At 42.6% G+C, this 20713-nt stretch overlaps 3 protein-coding genes across 3 annotated transcripts in view; all 3 read left to right on the forward strand.

Annotated features, from left to right (window-relative positions):
• On the forward strand, positions 1-11015 carry atp6v0a2a (ATPase H+ transporting V0 subunit a2a). The gene is made up of 20 exons (XM_034602489.1): positions 1-692; positions 1306-1384; positions 1603-1700; positions 2960-3097; positions 3403-3500; positions 3588-3714; positions 4305-4387; positions 4480-4573; positions 4672-4884; positions 5206-5356; positions 5455-5594; positions 5685-5842; positions 5934-6024; positions 6109-6227; positions 8260-8470; positions 8576-8695; positions 8793-8909; positions 9515-9632; positions 9901-10072; positions 10868-11015. Exons 1-20 carry the CDS (start codon positions 582-584, stop codon positions 10968-10970), a joined length of 2541 nt encoding a protein of 846 aa, XP_034458380.1. The 5' UTR covers positions 1-581; the 3' UTR covers positions 10971-11015.
• slc35e4 (solute carrier family 35 member E4) overlaps positions 8471-20713 on the forward strand; it is a 27314-nt gene continuing 15071 nt past the window's right edge. Inside the window, exon 1 of the mRNA XM_034602502.1 lies at positions 8471-8490. The gene's annotated coding sequence lies outside the window, so the exon portion shown is untranslated. The remainder of the gene's footprint in view (positions 8491-20713) is intronic.
• Positions 13308-20713, forward strand: part of LOC117771759 (oxysterol-binding protein 2-like) — a 12867-nt gene continuing 5461 nt past the window's right edge. The window contains exons 1-6 of the mRNA XM_034602491.1: positions 13308-13817; positions 14729-14934; positions 18850-19100; positions 19238-19406; positions 20363-20483; positions 20568-20634. Of these exons, the coding sequence (XP_034458382.1) occupies positions 13657-13817; positions 14729-14934; positions 18850-19100; positions 19238-19406; positions 20363-20483; positions 20568-20634 (975 nt within the window). The 5' untranslated portion in view covers positions 13308-13656. The remainder of the gene's footprint in view (positions 13818-14728; positions 14935-18849; positions 19101-19237; positions 19407-20362; positions 20484-20567; positions 20635-20713) is intronic.

Raw genomic sequence — 20713 nt, forward strand, 5'->3', positions numbered from 1 at the left:
CAATCCGTGTCAATTGCCGGGCGACGCAGCTCCGAGCAGAGGCCGGAGCCCGAGTGTGTCCGCGGCTTCTCTCCCTGGACGCGTCCGGCCTCTTCGGTCCGGTGGACGGTTTGAGTCGGAGTGAAGCCTGTTGCCTGCGGCTCGTGTCTCTGCGTCGTCGTCGTCGTCGCGTGTGTGTGTGTGTGTGCGTGCTTGTGCGTGTTTCTGCGCCTGGATGACAGGTGTTCCCGGGGAAGAGGAGCGCGCGGGATGACGCCTGTCGCTGCGGTCGCTCGACGCAGGAGGTGCATCAGGGAGGTTTCTGCCTTTGTTTTCTTATTGTTTCTGCCGTAGACACCGAGAGGCGCAGAGGAGAAACCAAACAAACACAGAATGAGGACACGTTCCCTCCCGAGAAGCGTCAATAACGATGGAGAATAATTAATCCCTCGGGGGCCAGGTTAATTGGTTAAGGGGGTTTTACGCGACTAAGCGCAGACTCGTTGCATTTGTGATGCCCTGCGTCGGTTCGCAGTGAGCGGCTGCGGGTTGTCTGGTTTTTTTTCTAAGGAGCGGAGCGGACTGTCTGGCTCAGAATAAAGATGGTGTTCCGGAGTGAGGAGATGTGTCTGGCGCAACTGTTCCTGCAGTCCGGCTCTGAATATGACTGCATCAGTGAGCTGGGAGAACTGGGGCTGGTCGAGTTCCGAGATGTGAGTAGATACACGAGGAGGAGGAGGAGGAGGAGGATGAAGAGGAGGATGATGCACACACACACTAATCTCTGTCAGCTAGAACAATTTGATTAATTACTATAAATTAATTTTACCCAACCATTTATTTTCCCACTATCTATCTATCTATCTATGTATCTGTCTGTCTGTCTATCTATCTGTCTGTCTGTCTGTCTGTCTGTCTGTCTGTGATGTTTTAAAGACAGTGTATGTAGCCATTGAGAGAATAATGTTCGTATCTATCTATCTAATTATCCATCTATCTATCTATCTATCTATCTATCTATCTGTCTATCTGTCTGTCTGTCTGTCTGTCTGTGTCTGTCTGTCTGCCTGTCTGTGTCTGTCTGTCTGTCTGTCTGTCTGTCTGTCTGTCTATAAATGTATCTATTTATAAAATCTATACAGATAACTGGTTTAAAGTTGTACTTATTGTGTGATGAGGTAGATGTACATGAAAACAGTTTTTTTAAGTATTTAAGCAACATTTTCATATTGTATGTAACCAGTAGAAGACTATTTATCGATGCACGTCCATCGACTGATGCGGTATCTCGCCGCCACCTGACCTGTGATGCTCCTCTGGTTTCAGCTCAACCCGAGTGTCAGCTCGTTCCAGCGGCGCTTCGTCAGCGAAATCAAGAGATGCGATGAGATGGAGAGGATTCTGGGTAAGAGAGCGGAGCACCTGGGCTGGTTCCTGTGGATGCAGCCTGAGCGTATAACACCACCCCCACAGCTGATCATATATAGCAGGCAGCTCGAGGCCCATTGTGTTCTGCAGAACGGTCCCTCTGAGATTTAAGATTTCACAGCCAGCTCTGACACTTCAGTGATCGAGTAATTACCACGAAAACAAACCATCACATCAGCGTGTTTCTGTCGACAGGTTATCTGCTGAGGGAAATCCAGAAGGCTCATATAGCCGTTCCAGAGGAGGAAGAGAGTCCCATCGCTCCACCTCCCAGACAAGTCCTGGAGATCATGGTAAGTTTCATTTTCAACCTGATTTCCCCATTTGAGCACCCACCTCTCATAACATATAGTTGAGTAAGTTTATATTCACACCAATATCCCAGATTCCATGAAATGATACAGGTTCCTCAATGTCTGAACACATTGTTATTGAATCCTGGCTGGAAAACTCATCTAATTCCCAGTGACATCAGGAGGTCACCCAGCGTGTCTGTGATGTCTGTACAGACTGATTCACGTCAGCAGCTGAAAGCCCACTTTAGTTTTTGGCTGCCTGACTCTGCTGTTTTTAGCTTCTCCATGTAATCATCAGTAATGGAAGATGACAAAGACAATAAAAGTGATCATCTGCATCACTGCGTTGCCAGACTTTCACTTTTATCATCTTTTTAAAAAAATGTTTATGATGAACGGTTACATAACACAAGTTTAGGCTCTTTCTGTCTGAGAGTGACCTGAAACTTTAGATGAGTTTTTACAGACCACACTAATATGGTTTCATTTAGCTTGAGGGCTTATCCAGGTTTCTGAAAAGTGCAACATAAGTTGGATGCTCCCAAAAACCAATTATAACACAGTATATTATATAATTAGGACAATAGTGTGAATTTAAATGTACTGATGCTCTGATAATGCACGTAACAAACATATAGAAATTGAATAAGAAAATATAAACATAAGTTCACATATTATCTGCATTGGTTATTCTGTAAAATGAAAGTATTCATATAGGCAATCATTAACGCCGATATTAATATGTCTGTGAAAGGCTCATACATCGGTTGGGCTCTAGTTATCATTATTCAGTTAATTATTTCCACCTTTATATTTTATTGCATTTACCAAAGCACACACTACACATTACATAAATACATGTTCATACATACATATATAGAGACAAATGGTTGGAATAATACATTCTTCCTTATACGAATTTAAAGTGTTTCTGCAGCTGCAGCATTACTCGGTCTCTTGTGACCAGTGAAATATAATTGCTAATTGTAGCTAATGTTAACAAACCTGGGTAAGTGTTGGTGTACAAAGACATTACTGAGTCATATATCTGCTGTCATGACTCATTTTCTCTTCTGGCGATATTTGAAACCCCTTTGCACTTTAGCGACATGGTAAACAGTTGTTCCCCTGATTGTCATAACCACAGTGGCCGCCGCTCACCAGATGTTACACAGTCTTGATTTATGGTCGTACCTTGCTGTCAGTCACATGATTAATTGGCGGTGCCTGTGGTAACTGAGCGGTGTGATGTTCAGGAGCAGCTCCAGCGGCTGGAGATGGAGCTCAGCGAGGTGGCGAAGAACAAGGAGAAGCTTCGGCGGAACCTCCTGGAGCTCACCGAGTACACGCACATGCTGAAGATCACGCGGACCTTCATACACAGCCGCTCCAGAGTGAGTGTCTTTGTGCTTGTATCTCATTCAAGATGCTTCCCTTCACCACGACAGCAGCATCCTTTGCTCTCGTTGCTGACGTGTCTTGTTTCCCTTGGCGACGGAGGTAGAGGTAGCGTTGACTTTAATTAATGACACGGTCGCACTGCAGCCGTTACGAGCAGCACCTGACTCACCCAGGCTGCAGCGTTAAAGAGAGACTCAGCGAATAAAGAGCATCAGTGACGAGAGGGGTTTGAGAAAATAAACATAAAAGCTGTTACTGTAAACTGTCATCAACGAAACGTGTTCCTTTTCATAATTAGCATGAGGCTATTGGTCCCCAGTATGAAGAATTCCCCACTATGGAGACCGACTCGGTGAGCGGATGCACCGGTATGCAAAGACTTGGAGCCAAGCTGGGGTGAGCTGCAGCACGTCATCGTCTGAACGCTGCCGTTATCGGAGAGAAACGAGCCCTGAACCTAATCTGACTCTCTCCTGGCCGCAGGTTTGTGTCGGGTCTTATCCAGCGGGTGAAGGTCGAGGCCTTCGAGCGCATGTTGTGGAGAGTGTGTAAAGGTTACACCATCCTCAGCTACGCAGAAGTGGATGAGAACCTCACCGATCTTGACACGGTAAGTTGCACACTAACATCCCTGTTCAGACCTGGTATTAACATCCGTCCTGAGAGATCCGATCACAGGTGTAAAGGTTTGTCTGTTCACGCCGGGTATGGAGGATGGATGTTAATACCAAGTCTGAAAGGGGTCAACTTTACAACCTGTGTCCCAAAGCAAGGGAAGCATCATTTAGAGAACTTTTACTCGATCTACGAAGACATGGCCTCCGTAGACCGAGTAGTCTGTGAAGGCTGTTCTGAAAGGCTGGTCTCTATGGAGGATTTCCTATTTGCATCGTCAGCTCTTTAGAGCAGCTGCACTTACTGCATTCAGCATAGTTTGCTCATTAACTGTGTCATTGGCACGTAATGAATCCTGGGATAGTTTGGCCCCGGGAGGGATCCATCCGTTGGATTCCCTTTGTTCTTTGGGAAGGGAAGGACACATTTGAAGGAACCTTTCGAAACGCGGCAGCCTAGTTGTGCCGCTGTGATGCAATCAGTCCACAAATGCAGCCTCCGAAGGATGCAACCAACTAATATGTCAGTCTCTTCATGGCTTTTTCAATAGTTTAATAATAACTTGTCTTTTCTGTGTTGTTTCAGGGTGAGATAAGCAAAAGTGTCGTGTTTCTCATCTCTTTCTGGGGAGACCAGATCGGACAGAAAGTTCAAAAGATCTGCGACTGGTAAGAACGCCATCATCACACTGTTTTATGTTTAAATACCTGATGTCTTCTGGTTCATTATTACCAAAGACATCCGTCTTTGTTGTCCTCAGTTACCACTGCCACCTCTATCCACACCCTGAGAACGATGAGGAGCGGGCAGATGTGTTGGACAGTTTAAAGACACGCATCCAGGACCTTAACAATGTAGGATTCACACACACAGCAGCATTAAAGCCTCAGATCCAAACAGGAATATGTGACATGTCCACACACAGAGAGTTAATACGTGGTGCTTCCTCCAGGTGCTGCACCGCACTGAGGACTACTTGAGGCAGGTTCTGCAGAAAGCGTCAGAGTCGGTCTACACCTGGGTGGTGCAGGTGAAAAAGATGAAGGCCATCCACCACATCCTTAACCTCTGCAGCTTCGACGTCACCAACAAGTGTCTGATCGCTGAAGTGTGGTGTCCCGTCAGTGACCTGGCAAACCTGCGGGGGGCGCTAGAAGAGGGAGCGGTGAGTGAAAAATATGGCACTCGGTCCCCTTAAAGGGATAGTTCATAGAAAAATGCTAATTCACTCATTATCTTCTCACCACTATATCGATGGAGGGGTGGGTGAAGTGTGAGTCCACAAAACACTTTTGGGGTTTCAACTCTAAGTAGCGATACTAGCGGATGTAGTGATGCTAGCAGAAGTAGTGATGCTAGCAGAGGAGGATATCAGAGGACGTTCAGGCTAAAAAGATGGTGTAAATGATGCAGTTTCGAATCAAATGTACTTACTCACTTACTTCCATTCTCACACACATACTGTATATGTGTTTTTCCTCATCAGAGAAAAGGTGATGCCACTGTACCATCCTTTGTGAACCGCATCCCAAGCACCGACCCTCCACCGACCATGTTAAGAACCAACAAGTTCACATCTGGATTTCAGAGCATTGTGGAGGCTTATGGGGTGGGGGACTATCGCGAGGTAAGCCCAGGTAAGAGCTCCTGCTTTGTCTTTTAAAAGAACAGGGAAGTATCTCTTCATTTGAGAAGCTCTGAGTCAGTGCACTGAGCACATGTCTCTTACCCGCAGCTCCCTTCACCATCATCACGTTCCCCTTTCTGTTCGCTGTGATGTTCGGTGACCTTGGACACGGGATGGTAATGAGCCTCTTTGCCTTGTGGATGGTGCTGACGGAAAAAAAGCAGAAGAAGAAACGCTCCAGCAACGAGGTGGGGGGGCGAGTCTTCCTCTCATCCATAATGCAGAGGTGGTGTTATTGTGAATCACCTTTGGCTGATACCTGTGTTTGTCGCTGCCAGATATGGACAACGTTTTTCAACGGGCGTTACATCATCCTGATGATGGGGCTTTTCTCCATCTACACCGGGCTCATTTACAACGACTGCTTCTCCAAGTCTCTCAACATATTCGGCTCCGGCTGGAGTGTGAAGGCTATGTTCACAAATCAGCAGTGGACGTAAGTTGTCAATATACGAATACACACAATCACAATCATATTTTTTTGGCGCTTTATTTCGAAACATTTTGGTAAATTTCTTACATTACAGAAACAAAACGCTCCGAACAAACGCTTTGCTCACGTTAGACCCAAACGTCAGTGGTGTTTTCGTTGGACCGTACCCATTTGGAATTGATCCTGTGAGTAAATGCCCTTAAACAGAACTACTGACCTCACTGTCGTATCATTATCACTGAAATGCTTTTTTAAAAATGTTTAATCAGATATGGAACATGGCGGTGAACCGACTGTCCTTCCTCAACTCGTACAAGATGAAGATGTCCGTTGTCATCGGGGTCATCCACATGAGCTTTGGAGTGGTGCTGAGTGTCTTCAATCACTTGTGAGTGCCTCCAGAATCTGTGTCAGTCGTTTTTTCATCACCTTTGTTCATGTGTCACCCGCGAATAACTTATATTTATTTATAGAGCACTTTTCAAAATCTAAGTTACAAAGTGCTTTCCAAGGCCAGCAAAATAAAAGACAGGAAATAAAGTCATGAGCACAGCAAAAAATAAAGGAAACACAAATATTAAAAGACAATATTCATTTAAAAGAACTCTGAAAGACATAACATTCTTTTAAATAAATTCATAAAATTCAATAAAATAGAATAAAAATTCAATGAAATAGAATTAAAATTCAATGAAATAGAATTAAAATTCTGGTTAAATCAGGAAAGGCTCTCTGATAAAAGTTTATTTTAAGAAGGGATTTAAAAGAGATCACTGACTCAGCTGACCTTATTTCCTCAGGCAGCGTTTTTGAGCCCTCGCAGCAAACACTGTCCCCTTTAGTCACACCACAAAGGAAAGGATGGGTTTTATTTTGAAAGAATAACGGAAAACAAACAGCAATTTGATTGGTCATCAGTGGCTTTACTGATATTCTCTCCACGGCAATTATATTGATAATTGCTTTTTGCCTTTTAGTCAAATCAGAAATACATTAAATTGAATCGGGATAACTGTAAAATAAGAGGAGAACAAAAGGGGCAATAAATAGAGCTTGCTAAGCATTTTGTGTTGCCACAGCTTGTTAGTTCCCAGGAACTATTCCACATATTCAGGTTCATGATTAAAATTTGTGTTATTACTTGAAAAGGTTTGAATGCTCTAATGAACAGAAAATGTGCATCACTTTCCTCTTATTGTCCATCGCTGCAGCTCCTCTTATCGGCCTCCACTCTCACATTACCTTGTTTTGTCAGACTAGCTGCTTGACATTCATATTGCAAATGTGGGCTACTACTGACAAGGTGTTTCTGTGTTTTCTCTGGCAGAGAGGAGCTTGCTTTGCCTCAGATTTCTGGGGCTTTTTAGCTTTGCAGAACTGTTACATATACAAAACCCTACACAACACACTAGAGGAAAGAAAAACAAAACAAAGCATATATCTCTTTTAAAACACATCAATGAGCCTCTCTGTTGCACTGGAGGTAACGTTCCTTCATCACCGCGAACAAAGGCCACCATCATTCATTTTGAGTCATTCCCTCGTGCACCGTCCTGCAGCCAGAAATACTCACAAGTGCAGTGCACCAAATCCACGGCTGAAAATAGTCTCTGGCAAAAGCGCTGTTAATATTCTCTGATTTGAGGAGAATAAAAAGTACAAACTGATAAGAACTGCAGTGCTGAACTTTGTCCTGTGGAATTTCTGTATCTTCAATTCGATACACAGAATGAACTGGTGGCACCAATCAATCAAGTTTTTGTTTGTAAAACTCCTTTCAAACAAATCAAATGCATTTCAAAGAGCTCTACAGGTGATTGACAAAGCACAGGATGTTGAAAATTAATTAAAAGAAAGTTAAGATAATAAAGGATTTATAAAAATAAAAATGTTATTTTACCAAATTGAATTAAAATTATCTTTGTGGCCCTATAATTTACACCCAAACATACAATCCACCAAAAATACACCTTCCAACAAGTGAATAAATGTTTTCCAGTGTTTGAAACAATTTTAGTCATTAATATGTTATGAATTCTTATGAGAAACTTTCTCTAAAAATAAATGAATCATTAATTGACTATTTGGTCTAACTCAGAATATTTCCTCACTTTACCCGATAATGACTAAATTCTTTCCAAAAGGATTTAAAGGACTTGTGAAATAGCAGCTTTATATTATATGTGTCTCAGCAGCGAATGTGGTATAATAACAATCAGGCACTAATGATCGTGCTTTACAGTGTAATATTGGCCTTGATGCAACACATGTCAATTCCAATATCATCATCATCATCATCATCCTCATCCATTTCTATTCATATATTAATACTTACTACGTCTGTACAATGTATTTTATTTTGAAACGTCCAATCAATACACTGACCACTTTAACACTTTCCTATGTCCTCTCCCTTTCAGGCACTTCCGACAGAAATTCAACGTATATCTGCTGTTCCTGCCTGAGCTGCTGTTCCTGCTCTGTCTCTTTGGCTACCTGGTCTTCATGATTATCTACAAGTGGTTGGCGTTCGGCGCCCGGGACTCCAGCCAGGCTCCCAGCATCCTCATCCACTTCATCAACATGTTCGTCATGCAGGGGAATGATATCGCTCCTCTCTTCCCAGGACAGGTGAGTGTGTGTGTGTGTGTGTTTTCTGTTTCATCTTAAATGATATGTGTTTATCACTATTTGAATCCTTCTTAATGTTTATTGCTTGTTAACACGACTCCACAGATCGGGCTGCAAATCTTCTTGGTTGTAATAGCGATGCTGTCGGTTCCTGTGATGCTGTTAGGAAAGCCTCTCTACTTGTACTGGCTGTATCGTGGAGGCAAAGGCCTGCGCAGACGCAGAGTGAGTCCAGCTAAATAAATAAATGTCGCAGTATCATACGTCTTTCTCCTACTCAAGCAGTTTGTGGTTTTAATGAAAATCTGTTGTCACACCTCAGGGTTATGAGAGGGTGAGGCGTGTAAGTGAGGATGATAATTCCACAGCGCCAGCCTATGAAGATGATGAAGAGGAGGGATTTGACGAAATAACCGGCAGAGAAGCTCTCCCCAAAGAGGTCAGAGATCCACCATCCTCCTGGCCCCTCGTGTTGGATGTTACATTTCAAGCTGTTGTGTTGTGAATGGAACACTGTATGTGACGTTATGAGGAGTGTGTGCTGCATGAGGGGTATTTGCACGGCTAATGGGACGATGTGTTGTGGTCATGAAGATGAGGTCAGTGGTCGTAGAAGAGAAAAACACTATAGACTATTTAAAGATGGACGACACGTCTCCACGTCCTCCCATTATTTAGAAGCCAAAATATCCTGGATACAAACACAACCATCATGACATCATTTGGACCAAGAGTCTGAGCAGTATCGATCAGGGGATGGAGCCTCGTTATTTAAGTTCCACAGAAACTTGCACTTGACCTATCAGAATAAATTATAGCAAATTAAAAGCAAACTAACTAGAAAAGCACTTGAACAAACATTGATGTGTACTTTTTGGTTTTTAGTTTGGTCCATGTCCCATCTGCTAACATGGAGGAGCTGGGGTTTATGACCTGTATGGCTTCACTTTTGGGGAGCAGTCTTTAATACAGTCTCTGAATCACCAAACAGTTCCTTGTTATTTAAGTGTGGTGTCTTATGTGTTGTTAAAATATTTTTTACAGTTCGACTTCGCAGATGTGCTCCTGCACCAGGCCATTCACACCATAGAGTACTGCCTGGGCTGCATTTCCAACACTGCATCCTACCTGCGTCTCTGGGCTCTCAGCTTGGCTCACGCCCGTAAGTGCTGTCGCAGGAGATCGTTTTACCTTTCACCCATTGTTATTCCTCGTTGGAAGTATTTTCTGTATCTAAGCAACCAACGGCAGCGAAGACAATCTGCTTCCTGTTTACTCTGGCGCCCAGTATGTGTACACCATTTTAAAAACAAAAGGTGTAGCCTTTGTTTCTACTGACTTCTACTTTGCATTTCTTTGATTAAACATGAACATGCTAATATGTGTTTATTGTGTGTCTTAATGGATTTTGTATCCATTGGTTTCCACAGAGCTGTCAGAGGTGTTGTGGTCCATGGTGATGCGTCTGGGTCTGAGGGTCACCACAAGAGTCGGGGTCCTGTTTTTGGTGCCTGTGTTTGGCCTCTTTGCCGTGCTCACCGTGTCCATCCTGCTCGTCATGGAAGGCTTGTCAGCGTTCCTCCATGCTCTCCGCCTCCACTGGTGAGTCTCAGTAGTTACGACTGATCTGGATGTTAGCAATCAATTTTTAGTTCGGTGATATAGTATGAATACAGTGATATGAGGTATTAGCTGTGTCCCTCGGAGGCTGCATTTGAAGACTGACGGTGGCGTGACCTTCAAATGTGACCTACAAATGCGTCCTTTCATCCCTGAGCAACAAAGGCTCTTACAGGTGGATCCTTCTCGAACCTATCCCAGGATTCATTGCATTTCAGTGACAATTTTAAAACGGGATAACGGTGGCGGCAAGTGACAACATCAAAATGTCTGATGCTTACACTTTAACTTGAACTCAACTCAACTGTTAACAATACACATGTTAGAAAACCAAGTAGCATTAAAAACTTCTCGTCGTGTCCAAGTGCAGCTCTGTTGCTAGGAGACAGCGGTAAGAGCGGGACAATCTGGTGACGCAAATCACGGAAAACCTTGTTAGACCAGACGGTCTGGTTTCAGTTCGGCCTCTACGTGGCCCACGAACTCCTTTGTGGGCCAAGTAGACTGACTCCTTCGAGGCGGCCCCTGAATTGGGACACAGCTATTGTCCTTGTAGCTATGGTAATATCTAAACTGATGTCTATGATGTATGGTATTGAATGTGAGCCTCAGTGATTCCTAATTCTATCATTCAGTTTTAACATATTGAGTTAAGAAGGTCATATTTTGCTCATTTTCCATTGTCACCCACTTTATTCACTTTTCCTATTTGCATTCACATTCCTCATCATTTACTGTGCCTCCATTAAATCATACCTGCTTGCTTCTGTAACTCAGGGTGGAGTTTCAGAACAAATTCTACCACGGAACCGGCGTCAAGTTCATTCCCTTCGACTTCTCCCTCCTGCCGTCTGTCTTTGAGCAAGATGGTTTACTTTAAAAAATGAAAAGGACTCCAAAGTGCTGGATATGAGTCGGGAGCAGACAATATCGATGGGACAGACGCTGGAAGCTGGAACAATTCACACTGTGACAACAAACCTGGGAGACGGTGGATTGAACCTCACTCTTGTAGCAACATTTTTCACCACGACAATTTTTAAAATCGTATCGGCTGTGCTGACTGCCTTACTACTGTACCCAGCAGACCTCTGAATATACAGAGGTTCAAAAAGTTTGTTCTGTCCTTTGAGTTTGAGGTGAGACATCGCTCAGCATTACATCTCACACCAGTTGGGTTTCAATTTTGAATATTTCATTTGCATCGTGCTGCGTAAAACTGGTTCTGTATTATTTGCAACATGGTATTTAAAATGAAGGGTTAAACGGTGCGCTGCTAAGTTCAAGTATGTTACCGGAGACCATATCAAGCATCCTTATGTAGTGCCATAGATTTATTTCTGATGAAGATGATGATATGGGGATGCTTCTGGGTTATATACAACTGCGCCTCCATGTGGTGAAGGAAAAGCTGCGGGCATCAACATCTAAAAAAACAAAACACATTACAACCCTTTTTGAGGCATATTGTCACAAAGCACTTTGCAGAAATGATTGTACAATTTCAAGTTTTCACTAATGACTGTGATGATGCCAAATGAAAATAATCTGCTTCTTTACTTATTAATGCGTTTATTTAAATGGAGCCTCCCCTGTAACCGATACCAGATACTCCAGATTAAAGTCAAGAAGCCTTTGGTCTTTCTTTGGTGATATTGCTTATTATACTTGTTAAAGGTTATATATACAAGGTTTTTAATATGAATATAGCAGTAAAGACATAGAGGAGTAATGGCTTCCTGAGCAGAGAATGAAGTCTCAGCTGTTTTCTTCTCTGTTCTTTGTTTTGGTAGCTGGTCCGGGTGCGTGTGATGTAAAGATGACATCACAGCTACTTCTTATTTTTATTCTGTACAGCACAGCTCTGTTAAAGCAACACTATGCTACGTTTTTTTTTTTTTTAACCTTAAAACAGCAGCTTTAAATTTATCTTGATGGAACACTGACTTGGAAATAGGGAGAATGGTGACACCTTCATTCCCACTCCTCACCCTGATAGTTGTACCTTTATCCCCATTATTCTGGGCGCTGTTGCTCAGTAAAAGTTACATAGTGTTGCTTTAATGAGAGCGTGCTGTGCTTACTCCTTCAATAAGAAAAAACAAACACTACACAACCGAGCAAATCGTCTCACCCGAAGGCTCTGACACTGACAGGACCACCAACCTGAGCTGGATTGTTTGTTTGCTGGCTCTCTTGTATACAGGGTAAAGTTACTCAGTTGTGCTTCTGCTTGTGTGTTTAGCTGCTGCTTTCCCTGGCCACTGCATCATTAGAACACAAAGGGAGTGCGACATCTAGTGGCAGTGAATATTGTATATATAACCTTTAATAATGATTATTATTCATTGTATTTATTTAAATTATCGTCTGTACAAGAGTCAAATATTTTACCATTTTGATGTGTTGTTTTGAGAAATGCAAAGCAAATAAAAGCATTCATGTTCAATGCCATTTTATTAGCTTTCTCCTTCTTTTATTTCAGAGGAAAGTTGTTTATTGATTCAAAAAAAGAAGAAATTACTTTTCAGTCACTGCCCCTGAATGAGAAACAGGGTAAAGTTTCATCTTGCCTGCTGTGTAATCTGAACAACATCACTTGTGAGAAAACATGTCAGTAATAAGTTTCTGCTTTTTAGAGAATTTGCACTAAAATTTAAAAACAGATTTTCAATAATTTGTCATCAAATTCTTGTCACTCAAGCTTTCGGGAAAATGACAATTTTATTTATCACGGATATGAGCATAAAACTATAGTAACATAATCATTATATGTGAAAATTAAGGTAAGTAACGTACATAGTACAAGTGGGCTACTGCAGCACAGTACTCGAGTTAATGTACTTTGTTACATACCACCACTGCTCATGTACACATACAACCAAATATATATAACTTTAATTAAGAACATTTTACATATTAGAAATTACTTTATCTAAATGTAGCTTTGATGTTTTCCTCTGAAACGTAGCGGGGTACAAGTTGAAAGTGGTATGAAAAAGAAAATACTGAAATACAAGTGCACGACTGCAGCACAGCACTTAATGTACTTAGTTACACACCACCACTGCTCACGGCCCTATCATTTCTTCCTCCAACTGAGTCTTGCAATGATGCAGAAAATTGCAGTAAATGCCATGTGACACACACACACTCACACAGAGAGAGAGAGAGAGAGAGCTGCACCCATATGCTACACTCCTGTGATGTGGACGTCATCACAGGATCTCTCTCTCTCTCTCTCTCTCCCCCCTCTCTCTCTCTCTCTCTCTCAAATCCACAGGCTGTATTCCTATTATGAGGATGTTTTGTGTTATTACTAAACGCAGTGAGGGTGCAGCCTCAGCAGCTTCCTGCACGAATGTGGTTTGTTGCAGGTGTTTTTAGAAACTACAGGAGCATCATCATCACCACACAGCTGCAGGCTAACAGCAGCTTTAGCTCCGGACTCAGTGCACTGCAGCTGTCTCTCGCTCACTCTCTCTCTCTCTCACGCAGCTAGCTAACAGCTGTTCCCTGGATCCCTCCATCCTGACCGGACTAACGTGCACGGCCGAGCGGAGCTAATGAACGAGCTGGTGAAGAGTTTACCGTCCCCGAGCCTCCCGGGGCTCCACCTGCCGTGCGTGGACACCTACAGGGGCTGGCTCTTTAAATGGACCAACTACCTGAAGGGCTACCAGAGGCGCTGGTTCGTCCTCAGCAACGGCCTCATGTCCTACTACAGGTAACCTACTACAAGCGACCGACGCTCACACACGGGAACTAACGGGAACGAATGGTCATTAGCTTGAACTGACGAGAATTAATGGCCACTAACGGGAACTAAACGTCACTTACAGGAACTAATGGTAATTAAACGTCACTAATGGGAACTAAACGTCCCGAACGAGAACTAAACGTCACTAACCGGAACTAAACGTCACTAACGAGAACTAAACGTCACTAACTGGCACTGCGACTACTATTGCTGCTCCACCTCAGCCCGTTTACAGCCATATATTCACACAACATGAAAACTGTTTGGTTACATTTGTTTCCTGCATCATGACGAAGGTGTTCTACTGTATTCTATTAATATTGGATTTTTAAAAATCACAGTGACAAAAATGAACCATTATGATTTTATTTAAATGATAATCATATAACTTTATTGCTGCATCTTGTCTGCGTTATTACTTTGACCGGTTCTGTAAAAGTTTGATCAGGGCTGAACAAAAATGGCCCTAAATTAGGTTAAAGAAAAGATACGAATTTTGCATATCAGCCATATCAATAATCCTCACGATAAATGTCACAAGATCAAAGACTAATTCATTTTTAATATGATATATTATAATCATTGTTAGTTTAGCTTTATTTCAGAGTCATAGGTCCATATCAAAATGGAAAAATGACAAAAATGTGATACATCATGCAGTGTAATAAAGTGTGTATCTTCTCTCTGATTCGTGTGAAAACACTAAACTACACTGGAAAAAACTTTCAGTACAGTGTAATGTTGTATGTTGTATCTAAAAGGTGCTATTTTAAGGTGCTACCTTTGGCCCATTTCATAAATGCAGCACATGAACAGCTCATCTTTCTGCTCTGCTGTCATACACTAAGATTGACTCTGTGTTTGCTGCTTTCCCTCAGGACTCAGGCAGAGATGGCACACACTTGCCGGGGCACCATTCCCTTGGCCACAGCGCACATCGAGGTGGGTGACACCTGCCACATGGTGTTGACCAGCGGAGGCCGAAGCTACCACCTGAAGGCCACGTCTGAGGCAGAGTGTCAGTGCTGGGTGTCAGCTATGCAGGAAGCCAAGGCCAACGCCAAGCTCCTGATGCATCACTCAGGTGAGAAGGACAGTTTATACTTGTGTGTCCTCTATGTTTCAGCGAGGAACAATATGGTTTTTAGTCCTGCCAAGATACAATGCAAGTTCTTAAAACAGGCAGGCTTTATAAGCAGGAACACTGGTGACCGTGATTCTTTCGGAGCTGTAGATTTGAATTCATTGTTTCTTTCAAGAAATAACATCCCAGAATATCTACTGAAAGGGAACAACATGGTTCATCTGCGCCAGTCTGAGGGAGACAAAACAGCTGCATCCTGACTGCAGGCTGCTGCAACCAAGACCCACTTACCTCAATGCTTTTTTTAGTTCTGTGTCCTTGTGTTATTGAAAGAAAAAATCACAAGAGGGCAGTGTTGTTCAAGACGTGTTGAAGGAAGGGTTGAGTTATTCAATTCAAAATAGATGTCATCCACCACAGTATAATATAATTTAATATAATATAATATAATATGTTTTCTATTATATGATTCTAAGGGATATTTTCTGTTTGCTGCCTCTTTGTGGCTGTTTATAAGAACAAACCAGGAGCAAAGATGCTCAGTGACGTTTTTCCGCTCGCTCTCTCTGCCTCTCCCTCTTTTTGCACAAATGTGCACAAGCACACACACACACACAGCTACCTCCTCCCTCCCACTCCGTCTCCTCTCTTCCTCCCTGTCTCCTTCAGTATGACGACAGCAAGGGTTGAATGAAATGACCTTCCTTTAGACTCCTCCTTCCGTTCTGGTAGCAGGAGGAGTAAACAAAAAAAAGAGAGAGAGAGAGAGCGGGAGAGAGCAGAAGGATGGGAAGATTTTCATTGAAAATATTTTTCACTACACTCTCACTGGACAATAGGGAGAGTGCAGCCTTCTCAGTGAGCGACACCTTGTAAGTGACATCCTTGTTGATAATTTACTGACAGCAAAATAAGAAGCATACTAAATGCTGTGTGTGTGCTTTTGTGCTTGTTTGCATGCACGTGTGGGATCGTAATTGTGTTTTTGGAGTTCACTGAGTTTGCAATTATCGAAAATACTGTATTCTGTGCAACTGTCTTTCTAAATGTTGCGATGGAAACTCAACAGTATGGCATCATAAAGTGAGGACCAAACAGCAGAACCTCATTTAACAGTCAGTCTCAGTCATGTGTTACATATTTATCTCATTTGTTTGCAGCCAGAGGAATCGTTTCTGAGAGGGGTGTGTCTGTAAACTCCCATTAATGAGCAAGATGCAAATCAGTGTTCTCTGCTGCTGTGGCACCATTAGCGTAACAAGCCCATGATGGATGTGGGATTTGTTTGTGCTGCATCTACAACTGTACAGCCACAAACTGGTAGTGATTACAGTTATCATATTAAACAGGATTTAAAGAGCTGAGTCCATTTAGAAGATTGGTATTTTCTCTCTGAGGTTTCCCAGGGTTTCCCGAAATTGTGTTTAAAGTGCTACCACTGTGGCTTTTGGCTATATTTTCTCTTTTGCAGTCATTTATTTTGCATCTTAATATCCTACTAATCTAATGTGCTATTCTTGAACAAACATTAGTAATAAGCTGTCTATTTCACACAATTTTGAGCACAACAACTAATGTGTTTTTATTTATGTGCAAGCACGGAGGCTAATGTATGTGCACAATTTATTATTGCATGAGCCTTTGTTTCAGTTGGCAGGTTCTCCAGTGTCTGTGTGGGTTTTCTCTGGCTTCCTCCCACTGTCTAAAGACATGCAGACAGGGGTTGAATGGTTATTTGTCTCTGTATATTGGCCCTGTGTGTGCCCCGCCTCTCGCACAGTGTCAGCTAGGATTGGCTCCAGCTCCAGGATAAACTGCAGATAATGGATGCATGGATTGGATGGATGGTCCAGGGCATAGTGGCAATAATAGCAGAACCAATTGATTGACTTAAACTGGACTAGAACATCAGTAATTAAATGGATGTTTCACCATGTTGTCACAGGTTTAATTTAACCACGACAGGCTTTTTCACTTTCAAATAATGATGTGTAAAATTGTCAGTGTGACAGAATTCAAACTGCTCTAACAATCATTAAATATGGAGTGAAAAGTTCAGTATCTGTGGGTGTGAGAGTGAATCTGATGAAATGTTTATAAAGAGACAACACAGTGCGCCTCAGCTCGTGCTTCGGCAAATCCTCCAGCTCGATATTAGCTCTGGTCTTTTATCACTTCATCAGCCCACAGCTGTGTCCTCTCTTCCCACACTGTGTCCACATTGGTGCTGCCTCTATCACCTGTGGGTGTGTTCCCGTGATTCAACAATGAGTCACCGCTTCGTCTCAGACGCTCCACTGTGTCCTGTGTGAAAACGAACTCATTAGTGCACAGAGACCACACAAGTGCTCCTTTCTGCTAGAAGCACATTATTATTCCATGGAAGCGGGTGAACGGAGAAGTGCACATCCATAAGCGTAAGCATGGTTAGGCGGCAAATGGACCCGCGTCTCACTTTTATAATCTCCATCCATAGCACAGATCATTTCTCTCTCTCTCTCTCTCTGCTGTATATGGGTCATGAAACCATTTCAGATGCTTGAAGGATTTTTCACCCTCTAATTTACAATCTCCTCCTCCTGAGACTCTGTTAATCCAGTTGGCCCTAATTGTTTTTATTTCTTTCCCCATCTAATAGAGTGTTGTATCGTGTCTCCCTGCTTCGGTTCACACAAGCGAAGCAGACACTGGCCTAGATTCTGTCAACAAGCTCAGGAGTTTGCAGAGTAAACACACATACACAAAATCCGTTTCCTGTAGCGATATGTTGACCTAGAATAATTCAATTACATATGATGGACGCAGTTATTTGCTGGACTTTGGGTCGATAACTGTCTAAAGCCTGAAACTAGACATGATCTAATTTTCCAGGCTTTTTATTGTGACTTACAACTATAGGTTCTTTATAAACTAATGTCTTACCTTTTACAAAGTCTTTCCACAGACCACAGACTGTTTGCCAGGTTTATTGTTACAAACACATAATATGCATACAAGCACTATTTTAAGCCTCAGAATTTATTTCTATAAGTCTAATATTTATTCTGAGTATGTTTACTTTCATATAATATGTCAACATGTTTACATCATATTTATCTATTTATTCTTTTACTTACTAGTACGCTTTTATACTTACTTCGGAAACTCGGGAAACCAAAGCATTAAACATTCTGGATGCGATGTCATTTCGTTTTACTGTGCGCTTGTCTTGTGTGTGGTGTGAATAACAACAAAGAGAATCTCTAGTTCAGATCCGAAGGTTTAATACGACTGGGCTGTGTGGCTGAGTCACAAGAAAATGTGTCAGAAAGGTTTTGCACAAAATAACTGAGGTTTACATTCGATGTCGGTGACAGCCACATACAAAAAATACATCTGTAGATACAGAAAAATTTAAATTTGGGTTTGGACATCTCTATGTCCTCATTTTTATGTTCTGGCTTCTGGTTCTGAGTCCAGTCTCCCTCGTCTCCTTTCATAATCCCTGAGAATGATCGCTCAGTCAATGAGGGGCAGAGAGAAGGAGGGAAAGAGAAAGACAGGAGGAAAAGGGTAGTGCGTCATCTTTTTTTCTTCTTCTAAAAATAGCCTCGCCTCCTGATTGCTCAGGACTACGTTACCAGGGCAACCGTGTTCATTCACAGTTTTCAGATCTTATAGAGGAAGGGGTGTGGAGGGGGATCGGGGAGGGAAGTGTTATTATCGTCCCCCATCCATTACTCAGTACCAGTCTCTCAACGCAATCCCAATCAAAATGTAGAGTATTTGAACTACCTCTCTATCAATCAGTGTAATGAGACGTGAGATGAGATGTGATTTCACCACCATAAACATCCAAATTACTCATATATTAGTAATGTCTAATAATCCCTGATGTATCCTTCCTTTGTCATTTCCTCTTCTCTCTTTGTGAAGATGACTCAGGAGATGAAGGCCCCGTACCTCAGGAGGACCGTGCCCTAACCCAAGGGGTGCTCAAGACTCTGGCCGGCAAGCTGGACGACCTGAGCACCTGTAACGAGCTGATTGGAAAGCACGGCGCCGCTCTCCAGCGTTCCCTCAGCGAGCTCGAGGAGCTGCGTGGCTCCGCAGACAGCACAGACAGAGTGAAAAGTGTGAACGAGCGAGCCACCCTGTTCCGCATCACCTCCAATGCTATGATCAATGTGAGTTCACACAGTGCAAAGCCTCAGGCAGCATGTAACCACTGCTACTCCGTCGCAAACAACTATTTTAATGGGGGGGACGCAGCATGAGGGCCCCGCCTGCGTCTTTTCACACGTGTTGTGTTCACACTTGTCAGGCTTGTCGTGATTTTCTGGACGTAGCAGAATCTCACAGCCGGAGGTGGCAGAAGGCCCTGCAGCATGAGAGACAACAGCGCCACCATCTGGAGGAGACCATTGAACAGTTAGCCAAACAGCACAACAGCTTGGAAAGAGCCTGGAGAGAGAATCCCACCTCGTACACAGGTGAGACAACATCACACTCTGTCCCCGAAGACGTCCTCCTCAGTGTACGGTTGGTCTCACAGAATAAACATATACGGCCTCTTCTAGCCAGGAGGAGTGATGCATTTTTGTCACAGAAATGAAGCTTATTCAGTCCATCTTTTCTTATCATATCTCAATTCTATCATTTTTAATGCATTCTCATGAGAAGTAAAATTAAAAGAAACACCTCAAAAAAAAAATAATCCCCCTAAACCAGACGGATTACCACAAAACTGAGTGTAAATCAGAGGGCAAATCCAGGAATTTCTGTTTTTGTTGTCAACTTTAATACTCAAGGCAGCAGCTACTGTGTATTACATGTACAGAGGCTCAAACAGAAATGACCTGTACTGTATACTAAGTTCCCATTTTTCATGAATGTGTTTTCATTACAACATTAAGCTTCTTACAGAGTTCACATTACAAAGCTATAAATAGGCTAAGTATTTGCTGCTTAAACTGCTGTTGCATCACTTTAAACTAGAAGAGCACACAGAGAGCTCATATCTCCGCCAAGGCCTGGCCACTTAATCACCATACAGAATGAAGTTTTCCGCAAAGTGTGTACAAGCAAAATATCCTTTCTCTGATTGACTTGAAAGGAATATTTGTTACCGTACAGTAACTGAATAACGTTAAAATAATTACAAAATCTCCACCAAGTTTTTTTAAAAAATCGTACAGTAGTTTTTATGTAATCCTGCTGACAAACAAGCAATAAAAACCGAACCTTGTAGGAGGTAAAGATAATCAAGTCTAAATAAAAACTGTTGAGCTTCTGCAGTCTGTACTGAAGGGTTATTTATCACAATATAATTTCCTTTTAACCATTATGAATTATGTTAAACTGTCTCTGTTATATGATCACCCCTTGAATATCAGCACTAATGGTGGAGGACCGGCTAAGCATTGTCCTCATCCTGTGTTTGCTCCAGGTGTGGATAGGTCTCAGGAGGGGGATGCAAGTGATGAGAATGATGACGCAGAGTTCTTCGATGCCATGGAGGACTCCACTGGATTCATAACCGTGACAGCCAGCGGCAACGTACAGCACAAGTGAGACATCACGTCTGGGCATCATAATATCAGAGCTGCGATCAATCCGCAGAACTGTATTTGAGGTTTGTTGCTTTCTCTCAGGCGCTCAGGGAGTAATCAGAGTATGATGAGCGGAGGAGTGCCCAATGACTGGACTCACAATGAGAATGTAGGTCCCCAGTTCACTGATGTAAATTAAACTGGTTCTCGTTTGTCTAATGCGAACAAAGAATCGACTTCAGTCTTTT

The sequence above is a fragment of the Hippoglossus hippoglossus genome, chromosome 12 (genome assembly GCF_009819705.1).
Source record: "Hippoglossus hippoglossus isolate fHipHip1 chromosome 12, fHipHip1.pri, whole genome shotgun sequence".
Classification (NCBI taxonomy): Eukaryota; Metazoa; Chordata; class Actinopteri; order Pleuronectiformes; family Pleuronectidae; genus Hippoglossus; species Hippoglossus hippoglossus.

Excerpts from the sequence above, each read along its gene's own strand:
- atp6v0a2a (XM_034602489.1), top strand. The coding sequence starts at position 582 with ATGGTGTTCCGGAGTGAGGAGATGTGTCTGGCGCAACTGTTCCTGCAG. Across the intron at positions 3,098-3,402 it reads TCATACACAGCCGCTCCAGA|CATGAGGCTATTGGTCCCCA; the intron begins GTGAGTGTCTTT and ends TTTCATAATTAG. Across the intron at positions 5,357-5,454 it reads CTATCGCGAGGTAAGCCCAG|CTCCCTTCACCATCATCACG; the intron begins GTAAGAGCTCCT and ends TCTTACCCGCAG.